Source organism: Rhinolophus sinicus, chromosome 2 (genome assembly GCF_057876585.1).
Source record: "Rhinolophus sinicus isolate RSI-liver-muscle chromosome 2, RSI-T2T, whole genome shotgun sequence".
Taxonomy (NCBI): Eukaryota; Metazoa; Chordata; class Mammalia; order Chiroptera; family Rhinolophidae; genus Rhinolophus; species Rhinolophus sinicus.
Genome location: NC_142502.1, coordinates 172,936,857 through 172,949,965, shown reverse-complemented (window position 1 = coordinate 172,949,965; position 13,109 = coordinate 172,936,857). Strand labels below are relative to the sequence as shown.

The 13,109-nt window shown below is 55.3% G+C and overlaps 1 protein-coding gene across 1 annotated transcript; it reads right to left on the bottom strand.

The window, feature by feature from the left end:
- Nucleotides 1-4,445: 4,445 nt before the first annotated feature.
- SLC30A3 (solute carrier family 30 member 3) lies at nt 4,446-12,702 on the bottom strand. The gene is made up of 8 exons (XM_019735393.3): nt 12,267-12,702; nt 8,565-8,746; nt 7,966-8,112; nt 7,717-7,870; nt 6,927-7,125; nt 6,567-6,672; nt 6,176-6,310; nt 4,446-5,261 (listed from the first exon to the last, which is right to left on the bottom strand). The coding sequence occupies exons 1-8, from the start codon at nt 12,359-12,361 to the stop codon at nt 5,113-5,115; spliced, it is 1,167 nt and encodes a 388-aa protein (XP_019590952.1). The 5' UTR covers nt 12,362-12,702; the 3' UTR covers nt 4,446-5,112.
- Between the last annotated feature and the right edge of the window lie 407 nt (nt 12,703-13,109).

Genomic DNA, 13,109 nt, shown 5'->3' with positions numbered 1-13,109 from the left:
GAAGTGCTGTGTGACTATGTCATCCATCTGGATCCAAACCCTGCTCTGGTGCAGCAGGTGGGCGGGAGGGACGGGCACAGGGCGATCTCTGGGCAGACTTCACAGTCAGAGAAAAGCAAGTTTGCTATGGTAGGGTCTCAAACCTGCTTATTTTGGTAAGCTTTAACTGTATTTTATTTCCTGGCTTTCGTTCCCTTTTGTTTCTCCCTAAGTTTTTGGCTACAGTCCTTTTAAAATTTATAATCTATTTTGGTTGAGCCAAAAGAAACAAGAGACTGGAATTGAATGTTCAGACTGTTTGGGTCAGAGAGAAAGTCAGGTAGTAAACGCTCGTACCAGGTGCCATAGGCACAGCACCAAACAGGAGAGGAAAACAGAAGGGGTGTACCTGGTGACACCTACACAGTGCTTTCCTGTTCTATTCTGGGAAGGCTTTATGTTTTAAGAATGGAGACTGTTGAGAGAGATGCAGCAGAAGGGGAAGTCAGAGAAACTCGAAGCAGGAGAAGGACGCCATGTGCCATTACTGGCTTTGAAGATGAAGGGGACCGGGGCCTCAGCCACACAACCGCGAGGCACTGAATTCTGCCAACCACCTGAATGAACATGGACGTGGGTTCTTCCCTCGTTGACTTGAGACACCTGACTTCAGCTGTGCGAGACCTTAAGCAGAAGACCCGGTCACGCTGTGCTGGGCATCTGACCCACAGGGACTGAGATAATAAATGTGTGTTTTAAGCTGCTAAAAAAAAAAAGAAGGAGGAGGAGGAGGCGGAGGAGGAGGAGGAGGAGAAGAAGAAGGATGGAAACTGTTTCCTACACGGAGCCTGAAACCTTTCCCTAGGAGCATAGTTCTAAGCAAGGGTAGCGGAGGCTGTTGATGGCTGTACTTTCCTTCTCCCCAGTAATGAGGCACCCACTTAGGAACGGACCAGAAAGTCTTCCAGTAGGCATGGGAGTTCTGGTGCTGGAAGGGAGGAGGCCATGACATGTGCCTTTCCCAGGGTGGCCACCATGACCTCTAGACTGGTGCCCAGTGCAGAGAATCAGCCCTGACACAGGAGACCTGTTCTCTGAGTGAGCTTTGCCCAGGCCTGGTGGGGGCTGCTTCCTGGGGTGTCAGGATAGTCAGGGAGCAGTGATGGGGGCTGGGACAGAGAGAGGCCAGGGAGTGAGGTTGAGAGAGGCACGGGCTCTGCCAACCCCAGTCCTCCTTCCTACCCATTCTCCCCGCATACTTTCTCTCTCCCACCCTGCCAACAGGGTTCACTCTGTCTGTGGGATCATGTGTGATCTCAGCCGCATCCACAGCCACAAGCTCTGCTCCACAGAGGCCTGGGAACTACCTAGAAGCCCCCCCCCCCCACACACACACACACATTCCCAAAGGTACTGACCAGTGCTGGTGGGATGGTCCTGGAGCTCATGGCAGGGACAGGGAGGCCCTGGGAATTCCCGGAGTCGGGGATAAAGAACTCTTCAACTATAAAGAAAACTCCCTAAATGCAGTTCTCCACAGAGGTGGGAGAATCTGCCAGGCAGAGGGGCAAGGGCTTTCTCATCCTGACTGGTTCTGGGATTCCCTCCAGAGCCTTCTGGCGGCCTCTGCTGCAACCATGGTGTGGGCCTCAGGGGGGCGCTGCTCCCCGACAGTGGCTCGAGGCCGCCTGGATGGACCCACAGCTCCTCCTGTAGACTGGCCTGCACTGAAGTGCCCGAAGGGGCACGGTCACTGGAGGGAGTGGACATGGCTTTATCACCCTGTTCTTCCTCTCGACCCCAGACAGACTGCTCCCCTGACCCGCTGGGTCCTCAGCCCTCACCCCTTGGACAGGAAGGTATCCCTTCCCTGTCAGCTGGACCAGCAACGCCCCAGGTAAGCAGCGCAGTGAGAAGGACGGGGCCTGTCCATCTGCCCAGATGTCCCCAGGCCCAGTCTCCTTACCCACCCATTCTGGGTTTTGTCTGGCTCCTTGGTCTCACAGCTCTTGAACACGCCTACAACTGCACTTTCAGGATGACAAACCTGTCTGCCTCCTTCCTGACCGCTTCATCCTTCTCTGGCTCTCCCTTTCCTCTGGCCCCTCTCTGCCTCACAGGCGGCCCTCTCCCCTCTCCTCCCTGGTTAACCAGCTGTGTAATGAGCTGCCAGGGCTGGGCTGATGGATGAAGGGCCTTCCGTTGCTCTGCAATTCCTCTGCCCCATTTCGTTCCCCTCCCCTTTCCAGCCTCTTCTCCTCACCCCTCCCTCCACCACATATTTTATCATCAGGGAAGGGCTCCAACAGAGAAAGGACTTCTGGCTAAGCCAGTGGAGGAGGTGGGTTGGGGAGATAATAGGGTTGGTGCAGGCAGCTCCTGCAGATAAGGATTTCCTGGGCTCCCTGGGAAGTGCCATATGAATAAGGGAGAATGCTCCAGATCCTTCCCTGACAGAGCCATGCCTGGAGGGGGTGGGGGGCATGAAAGAACCACAGGGGACCTAAAGCAGGGAGAACTGAGTTTGAATCTCTGGTAGTTATTAGCTGCATGACCTTGGGCAGGTAAGCCTCAGTTTCTCCATCTGTAAAGTGTGGATAATACTTTTTTAAAACCTACCTCACAGTGCCTTGCACCAAGTATAAGTTCAATCAGCGCTGGCTCCTGCCCCTGCTGTCGGGGTGCTGGGCCACCCTGTTTCCCTGAAATCTCTCCCTGGTATCCTGGATTCCACCCAAAAGCTGACCCTTTCCTATACCAGGCACAGTGCCACCCACAATGTAATGTGGGCCCTCTTTCTACAACTAGGAAGGCAGCCAGGTTACCAGGGTCAGTAGAGGCAGAACCAAAGAGCCGGAGTCAGGGCCCCAGACCGGGCGTGCCAGCAGCAGCATGTTGCTGAGACAGGGGCCAGGAAAGGTTTGCTGAGACTCAATCAGGCAAGAGCTTCAAAGTGGCCTGAGGGAGCCAGAGCCCAGCTCTGCCCCTGTCACTTGCTGGGTGACCTTAGGGAAGTCCTTTTCCCTCTCTGAGCCTGTTTCCTCTTCCTCATCTTGCAGGAGGAATGGATTACACGCTTTGTGCATCTTTCTGCCTTAAACAGTCTGTTTCCTCCCCTGCAAAGGGACCCAGCATTGTGCACACTGGGCTGGTTCTCGTTTTCTCCACCCTCCATTTCCTCATCTCCCCCACCCCCACCTACTGCTTGGGGCCTGTAATCAATGAGACGTAAAATGAGAAAGTCTCAGGAACTAGCAAAGCATGGAGAGCAGCTGGGGCAGCCTCGGCGGCTCTGAGTGGGATGGACTGCCAGCCTGTCACCTCGGCCCAGCCTCCCATGCCTGACTCAGGCCTTCAGGCCAGTAGTGACTCACCCGGCCTGGGCCAGGACCCCCAGCTAGAGATCATTGTGGGAAGCCCTATTTTCAACTAGTCCATAGGCCTCACCTTAAAAAGAGTAACGTGTATTGACGTGGAAAGATGCAGTCAGGACGTACGGCTGGATCATAAAAGCAGGTTATATGATTAAGTCATCCCATTTACGTTAGTACATAGGTGTTCATACAGAGATAAAAATATGCACAGGGAGACTCCAAACTGAATGCAGCTATCTCGGGGAGTAGGTAATAGGGAAAACACTCCCGTTCTACTTTACATACTTTTCCTTTGGTGGACCCTTAAAATAAGCATATATTTATAATATGGTTTTATAATAAAAAGGAGATAATTTTATAATAAAGATATTTCCATTATGGGCGGGAAAGCCTTCACTTGGGGCTGGAATTTCATCAACCTAGTGTGAGAAGGCCAGTAAACCCCTGCTGAGCTAAAGCACTAGATCTAAAATCACAACACAAATAGTTTGATTTTCAAAAAGAAAAAATCAACAATCCCTTAATGACTCTGGTTTGTAAGCTCCAATCTGACAAAATACATGATTCTTAAGGCAAAGGGGGAATAATTATAAAGGGGACGTTGGTGCCCGCAGTCCATACCTGGACTCGGGGTGGGGCAGTCAGGGCTGAGGGCCCCCCCACCCCCCGGCACCTTCCACAGCTTGAGAACCAAGTCCACACCAGCATGTGACCCAACCATTCTCCCCAAAAGGATGCTGCTTACCTCCGACCAGCCCGAGGCCACTGTGGCGCCCGGGAACCTTTAGGAATGACTCTCTAGGATCCCTTGGCTCCTTGCCTTCCAGTTTTCTCCTGCCACCAAGCCCAGGGCACGTGGGGACTCCCGCTGAGCCAAGGACCCAGGCTCGAGCATTCTGTCCTTGGGGAAGGTGGTAAAGGGCCAGGCAGGTTTTCACCTACATCGGAATGGCTATTTGAGGGTGGAGAGGGTGGAGGAACTGGGAAGGAGATGGCTGTGGAAGGTCCCTTGGATGGTGGGATTCTGTCAGTGCCCAGACGACTGTTTCTATGTCCCCCTCCTGAGGAGTCAGCACAGGGGCTGAAAGGAGGTGCAGTTAGACACAAGTTTATTGGTGGAGCTGCGGCCGAGTTGTCCCTCTCTCTGGGATAGCCGAGGGCACAGCACCAACAGAGGGATGGACACAGACCCCCACACGGACACATGGATAGTGCAGACTCACAGAGACCATAGCACAGCCACACAGGCACAGGGACACATAGGCCACAGCACCAAGAAACGCATACACACACACACACACACGTGCACACACAGAGAAAACCACAAGGCCAGAACACACCGACAAAGTGCGAGCTTTGGGGCTCCTGCATAGACAGAGCGAGGGCCATATGGGGAGGGGCCCCTGCTGACCTCCCCCAGGCATAGGCACACCGACAGCACACAGATAGGCAGATGCCCCAAGCCAGCCAGGCTGCCACACAGACAAATGAACTGCATGGAAAGGATGCTTGCAGCTCCCCAGACTGTGGGAGAGCAGGGAGCACGGGATTTCCACACCCCCCCACTGCACTGATTCCCTGCTCCACCCGACTCCCGACCCACTCCCCCCCACACACGCTTTGGTCTTGCCCACTGGGGCTGAGGGCTGGGGAGCTGGCAGGTGGAAGGAGGGGGAGAGGAAGGGGTAAGAGCCCAGCTCTGCCCTTTCTCCATGAGAGTCCAGGGCTGAGCCAGAGCCTGGCAGTGGGCAGGGCCAGCTCAGGACTGGGGGGGCTCCCGGCAGCGCAGGCACTGGGCCATCTCAGGCTGGTACTGCTCGACCTGCAGGGTAGAGCTGGAGAATCCAAACCGAGAGTGGAGCTGGGATGTGGCTTCAGCCAGGACAGCTTCAGGGTCCGCTGTGGCGTCTGTGGGAGAGTGATAAGAAGGAGCAGGTTCCCAGGGGAGTCAGGAGGCAGGCAGGGGTTGAGATAAGGACGGGTGAATGGGCACCCAGGGGCTTGCACAGCATTAAAGCCCGGCTTCAATGGGGAGCTTTATTTGCTTTCTGTATTGTATGAAAAGCGTAAAAACATCAAAGAAAAGGTTGGAGAGACTCACGCCCAATCGGCCATGCTAACACACTATAAACTGTTTTTATTTTTCTACTCTCTTCTGTTCTTTGAGTATCAATATACAGCTGTCTTTCAGCAGCCATACCACCCAATTTTCCAGGATAATCCAGATGTTAAATATTCTGTCCCATTGTCCCTCTAGAGCTACCATCAAATATCCTACAAAGTATATTTTTGGCATCCAAATTGCATGCCTCTGATTGCTTCTTGCATCTGGAAGAAACTGAAAAATCCTTTGTCAGCTTGTGAGTCACCATATATATTTTTAATAGCTGAATCATAATGTAGATATAATTTTATATTCAGCTTTTTTCTCTTAGCATTGTACCATAAACATTTTCCCTAGTTGCCACACAGTCTTCGTAATCATCATTTTTAGCAGTTATGTGATACCCCATTGAGAGGGTGCTGGAACTTACCTACCGGTATCCCATCCCTAGACCTGTAGGTACTAGTGATCCTGTAAAGGGTAAAAGGTGCCCTTCACTACTTCAGGGAGGGTGAAACCCCCCCTAGAACACCCTGTCCAGGGCCTCCTGTCTCCAACCAGCATGTGTGTGAGAGAGAGAGACAGACAGAGAGACAGGGAGAAGGACAGAGAGACTGAAACAATCCCAGTAATTCAGGCTATGTTCCTATGTTTGCAGGGGGAGGGGAAGAGACAAGTGTTTCTAGGAAGTAACTGGCTGGGGCCAGTGTGGACTCACCGATGGCCAGATGTGCGGAGGCAACGTGGTAAGTGAGCGTAAGGGACCAGAGATGCAGCTCATGAGTTGCCCGGACTCCTGGCACTGACAACAGTGTATCCCTCACTGGCTCAAACCCCACATTTTTGGGGGTACCTACAAGCAACACACACCAAGCCTTACTTTTGGGGCCGCTCCTGCCCTGGGGCAGCCCCCACCAGACTCCCCTTCCCTTATCCAGCACCTGCTCACCCTGTTGACCCCCATAATTCACCCTATGCCTGAATCCTCCTTCCAGCAATAGAGCCCATGGTCCCAGCCTTCTCCCCACACTGTCTTCAGAGAAAAGAGAGGTACCCCATGCTGGAGTGAGGGGGCCCACAGGGTGGGGGAGCAGTGGCGTCTGATTCACCTTCCATGAGGACGCGAAGAACATCTCGGAGGGTGGGAGCCGTGGACCCAAGGGCACAGATAGAGAAGAGGAAAGTGCTGATGGGGTCAGCTGCCTTGTACTGAGGCTGGAGAGAGAGAGACAGAGACGCCTAAGCCCAGGAACCAGAGACCTTTCAGAGGAAGACCTAGGGGTGTCCTGGACAAACAGGACCTGAGAAGCCCCCAAGAACCCTGTTGAGAGCAAAGGGACCACGACGCTTGGCTGGGAATCCTGGGGAGCTGGGAGCTGGAGCGGGGAAGGGAGACTGTGGGTCCTGGGAAGGAGGGCATGAGCTATGGAGTTGGGGAGGAAGGCTGGGGCAGGCCTTATGGACCGTACCTTGAAGTAGATGAGGATGGAGGCAGCCAGCACCCCAAAGCTCTGCAGGAGATCCCCCAGCACATGGACAAAGGCTGCCCGGACGCTGGTGTTCCTCAGGGGCAGGGGCTCCCCAGGCCCTTCCTCCAGTGGCGCATACTCGGCCCCCCTGGACCCATGGCTGTGGGGGGGCCCAGCCTGGTGCAGCACAAAGGCCATTCTGAGGGGGAAGCAGAGTGGCTCAGGCCAGGCATTCTGCTCCCAGCCTCCTCTGCCCTATTTCCACACCTTCCTCTCACCTTCCCAGGAGCTCTTTCTCTGCCTATTGTCTCCCTATTTTCCCAGACCCAAGAAGAAAACAACTTTGTCCAAGAGAGACAGATAGTGCAGCCTAGGGACAAGAATACAGCACTTGGTGACAGAGATGTGGATTCAGATGCTGGTCCTGCCACTTAAATAGCCATGTGGCCCTAGCAAGTCACCTGGTCATCTCTCAGGCTCTTTTTCATTAAGTATTCTAGGGGTGACACAACCCACCTCCTGGGGCGGTTGTAAGCTTTAAATGAAATAATACTGACGAAAGCCCCCAGCAAGACTGGCTACCACACAGGAGGCCTTTAACAAGTGTCTGTTAACTCTGAATTGTAGGTCTCTACCCCAGTCCCTTTGCAGGCATCCCCAGAGCAGACAGCTGAGAACTGTGTGTGCGTGTTTCGTGTCTGTCGGGGAGGGAAGGGCCAGCTCTCTCTCCCAGCCTGGAGGACCCCTTGCCCTGAGCCCTACATGGCGCCCGCTCCACACTGGAACGTACAGCAGATTGGCACAGACGGCGATGCTGGCGGTCAGCAGCATGGCGCCCCCCTCGATGTGGTAGTCGCTGTGCAGCAGGCGGATGAAGGCCAGGTACAGGAGGATGCCCGTGACCATCCAGAGGGAGATCACAGAAGCCAAAGCCCCCAGAGTCTCTGCAGGGGGAGACAAGCTATCAGAGACCTTCCCGGGACCCTACAGGTACCCTCTGGCAAGACTGGAGGGTCACCGGGTCATACAGGGGCCTTACCTGAGCGGTGCCAGCCGAAGGTCATGGTGCGGGTGGCTGGCCGGGTAGAGAGCCAAAGGGAGAAGAGGCTGCCCATCATGCTGCCCACATCTGCCAGCAGGTGGGCTGCATCGGTCATAATGGCCAGGCTGTGTGCCAAATACCCACCTGCAAGGGTAAATAAAACGATGTGGTCTGGTTCCGCAGGGTATGTGCATGGGCATGGAAAACAGAGGGAGGGGAACGTACACCAAAATGCGAACTGTGATTTTTCTCTGGTGGTGAGACTACAGATAGTTTTTCTTTCTTTCTTTTCACTCATCCATATTTTCTAGTTTTTCTACACTGACATATTTTAATAACAAGGGAATTCGGCTTTTAAAAGACCAGTTTGCACTGAGAAGACAGCCCTGGACCGCCGGGCCTCGCCGTGAACTCCCCTTGGTGCTCGCTGTCCCTCACCCTCTCCCACTCCTGGACTCTTCAGCACCCAACTTCTCCATGCCAGCCATCCCCATCTTCTCTGTATCTGCCCCCGGGAACATCCCTGGGACTCTGCGTGGAGAGTGGCAGAGGCAGGTTGCAGTAGATGCGGTTGGAGGAGCTGCTCTCCTACTTACCGACCACCTCCCCGGCCATGAAGACACAGCACACGGCACAGGCGGCACACAGCTGCCTCTGCGCCTGCAGCCTCTCAGGGGTGAGACCCGGCTGTGGCAGGGGGTCTCTGTGGCAGTGGTGGGAGGGCATCTCCACAGGTTTGGGCTCCTCAGGAAAGGGCTCTGAGGGATCTGTGAAGAGACTGAGGCAGACAACATGGTTCAGCTGTGGCCTGGCCCACGGGCTGACCTGCTCCTCATTTTCAGGTCCCGGGTCCCGCACACTGGCTTCTTCAGATGTGGCCCATCTCTTGCTCCTTCCCAAGGCCTGGTCAAACCCCAGACCTTATAGACAGAGGGCCACACCAGAGGTGGGGCCTGAATGAAGAGCTCAGATCCCAGCCTCCCTTTTCCTCTTATACACATTTCACAGCTGCAAAGCACCTTAGAAATGTCTAGTCTGACACTTTATTAAAGAGATTAGAAGTATGAAGCCCAAAGAGGGAGAGGACTTTTGAAGGCCACACGGCTAGTTAGTGGTAGACCTGAGACTAGATTCCAACCAAATGAATTCATTATGATAGGTTCCATAAGGGATACAAAACAAGCAAATCACCAAACAAAATCCTTTCTGATCTCTGGGAGCTTTTGGAGGACAAGACAAATGTGTACCTGAATACATACTATGGTATGGAACAGGAGGTAGCTAGTATTGTCACTAAAGCAAAGTGCTATCAGGGCTGAGCTAGAGATGCATTGATTCTAATGAGAAACCAGGGAAACAACTGAAGGGGGCACCATGAGAAGGGCCTGGACGGATGGGGAGGATTTCGATAAAGATGAGGTGAGCATGTCCGGCAATGTGAAGGGAAGGTTGCGTGAAAATGTGAAGTGGGACTTGGCCCATGAACCTGGCCCTCGTGCCTCCTTCCCAGACCCATCTCCCGTGCCTCCACTCCCAGATCCTTCACCTGCCCTCTCTGGACATGCAGCTGAAGTGTGACCCTTTAAGGGAGGAGTGGAATGTTGGCACCCAAAAAGTCTGAGGTCCTTTCTGGAACAGAGAACGAGTGGCCAGATTCTAGAGCAGGGTTGTCATGGGGAGGATGGCATGCAGACTGCTGTGGCTGACGATGGTAGCCACACGTTCGCTGGACCTCAGTCTGGCCACAAGCACACAGCAGAGGCCACCATAAGTGTACAGTGCCATAGGCCTCCCTTGACAAATGGGGCTGACGGCCTCACCTGAGGATGCCAGAGGCTGAGCTCAAGCTAACTGAGTTTTAGGTCCATTCTGGTCCAATTCCCACCTTACTATGATCCAACCTGAAACCCCAGCAAGGACAGAACCCTCCACAGAATAAATAGACCTAAATAGAAAAATACAGTCCTAGAAATACACATGGAAGCGTGACAAGAATACCCATGAGGGAAAATGAAGGCTCCAGATAGAAACACGATCACAGCAGCCAAGTGGAGAGGGGTGCCCAGGGCCTTCTGGCTGAGGAAAGCTCTGCCAAGGGGGTGAACTGAGGTGTGAGGGAAGTGGCGGGGGGCATTTGGTGCTTGTAGAGAAAATTCATGTGCTGGTAGGTAGATTGATTTCTTGGAATTTCCTTCCAAGCCTTAGAATCTGGCTGTGTGTGATTCTAGGTATTTCCAGAGGAGATGGGGAATGAGCGTGGCTTTGAAACCCAGCCTCATTCTCCATGAGCTGTGCCAGGCAGTGTACACATGCTTAAGCCCAGTCTAGGGGGAGAGACAGATGTGTCTCAAATGACATGTATGCAAGTAGAGGCTCGGGCCATGAGGTTATGAACAAAGGACTTTAGAGCACAGGCGAGGGAGTGACCAGCTCTAATGGGGGGTGAGGAGAACTTCACAGAGGGAAAGATGTATAAGACGAGACCTAGGTGCAGAAGGGGAATCCAGACACACGGAATGACAATGGCAAGATGCAGCTTGGAATTTATGTGAGGAACCAGGAGAAGGGCTGGGGAGGAAAGTGGTAAACTCAAAGGAACATAAAGGAGATACACTGGCTGATTTAACAAATCTTTCCTGAGCCCCGAGATGACCTTGCTGATGTACAATTGTGTCTGGGAGGAAGAGAGAAGAGGAGATGGAGGGGTCCCCGAACAGACCAGGCACCCTGCACAAAATTTTAGAGGAGGTGCAGGTAGGTAGGGAAGAGCCTCTTTCAGAAAATACTGCAGGATTTGGTGACTAATGGGTCATATGAGAATGAAGATGAACTGGGAGTCAGAGACGCGGGTCTGGAGAGAAAACAGGCTGGGTGGCTTTGGGGCCTGGGCAAGATGCTTTCACTGGTCCTGTAAGGCTCAGGGCAGCCAGTCACCAAGGTAGCTCCCCATCAACAGGCTGCTTCCTTTTGTTCTGCATGAATCGGGCACTAAAGAACCTCATGGTTGGTGTGTGGGTTTGTGTGTGTGTGGAGGAGGGTATTACATGCTGTTTGGAGAGAAGGAAAACGAGTTTTCTCTTCCTGGCCCTCTGACTCCCCCAACAAGAAACAAAAAATAATACTGAGTGGGGTAGAGAGATGTCGGGAGGGGAGACCGCCTAAAGCAGAGTCAAAGGCTATGTGAAGGGATGCCAGGGCCATGGCTGGAGCCCCCACAGCTGCCCACATCTGCAGTCCCCTGCAGGAAGGAGTCAAACGAGAGGTCTTCCCTCCCTTTGCTCATCCATTCCCCCACCCCCACCCCCCAGGTTTACAGCCCCCACCCAGAGAAAGAGCCAGAAATGCACAGAGTCACCACATACACAGACACCAAATACACAGAGACAAAGGGAGAGAGGCTGGGAGGGAAACAGAAAGATTGGGAGAGATGAGCAAAGAGACAAACGGACAGTCAGGTAACAGACAAAATGGCCAGCGGAGGTGGCCAGAGAGGGCCTGGCGTGGCTGCTCCGAGAGACAAGGCGGACAGAGCTTGCGGGCGCCAGGCGCCGGAGGCCGGCGGGACACGGAGGCGGTTCTTCGGCCGCCCCCGGCCCGCTGTCCCGGCCGCTCCACGAGCCTCATTTCACACCTCGCCGCCCCCGGCCCCGTCTGTGCGGAGCCTGGAATACCCCCTGCCGCCCAGACCGCACCTGCTCTTTCCTTGCCACCCCCTCGTTTCCCGGTGCCCGCCCGCCTCCCAGGGGCCTGGAAGACCCGCCTTGGAACCCCGGCCCATCTTTGGCCCGGGAGTCCACAGCTGGCCACGAATGGAGGGGGAGCCCCGAGCTCGGGGCGCGGAGGGAGGGGCCGGGGGACTGCAGATGGGGCTTCGAAGCCTGGGCGGCAAGGTGCTCCCATCGCTAGGGCCCCGAAGCAATGCGGACATCGGGGCACCTGGCACGGACTCCGGTCCGACGGAGGGTAGTCGCTCGTAGGGAAGCCAGACGTGGCGGGGGCGGGGAAGGGGTCAGGAGGCTTGGGGGCCGGGACCGGGAGCTCTTTCGCCCGACCGGGAGAAGGAGGGTGGCTGGGAGGAGGCGTAGCGAGCTATTGAGCGGCGGGGGTCGGGGCTGACAGGCTGGGCGGGCGGGAATCTCTGTGCGGCTGCAGGGGACGGAGCCGCGCGCCACGAAGCCGAGGGATTCCAGGTGCGCTGGGGCAGCCGGCCGGGGCCGTGCCGAGGAAGACAACGAAACGGAAGGATGGCAGTAGTGTGGCGCCACCCCCGACCGAGGGCTGGCCCAGGTCTGTCTTACCTCTTCAAACGCAGGCCACCACCAGCGCCGCCGCGGTCCCGGGGGCTCACCAGGCGAGTAGTCTCCAAGCTCCCCTGGGCGGGAGAGGGCTCCATGACCCCGCGGCCCCGACCGTCTAGACCCCACCGAGGGAGGGCGAGGTGGGGCCGGCCCTTGCCAAGTCCAAGTGGCCAGTCGACTCCCGGACTCCCCAGGGCCACCAGAGTGGAGGTAACTGCAGCGACTGTGGCGCCGAGAGTCCGAACTGCAGATCCCGCGGATGCTGGAGCCCCGCCCCGTGTGGGGCGAGCTCCCTAAACCCCGCCTCCAGGCTCCCGGGTCTCTCCCTCACTCCTAAACCCCGCCCCTGTAGCCCTACCCCTATAGCCAAAGCCCCATTGCCCTGCAGCAGAGCCAGTTGGGGGCGGCCAGAGTCCTTCGCGCCCCTCCGGGTTCTGGAGAATGCCTCATCTCCATAGCCCCGCCCATCTGTGGACGAGCCCCGCCCCCACCCAAGCCCCGCCTACCAGTTCCAAGCGAAGCTCCCCAAACCTGGGGACCTCTTGGACCAACCTTCACCGAAGGATCACTGCCCCTTTTATGCCCTAATGACTGTGTTATCCCCCTCCGCCACTCCGTCACCTTGTGGCCCCAGCCCCCCACACGGAGGCAGAAACAGGTGTGGATCCATTACCTATCTCGAGGGAACCAGAAAGAATGTGGGGCGAGCAGTGTGATACATCTGGGAGAATTCCAGGGACTCCGGCCAGAAACCACTCTGTGGAGGATGTGGGGTCAGAATTCGTGAGCAAAATCTGCTGCCAAGCACTGTACCGTTCATTAACATTTATTTTTATACAGAGA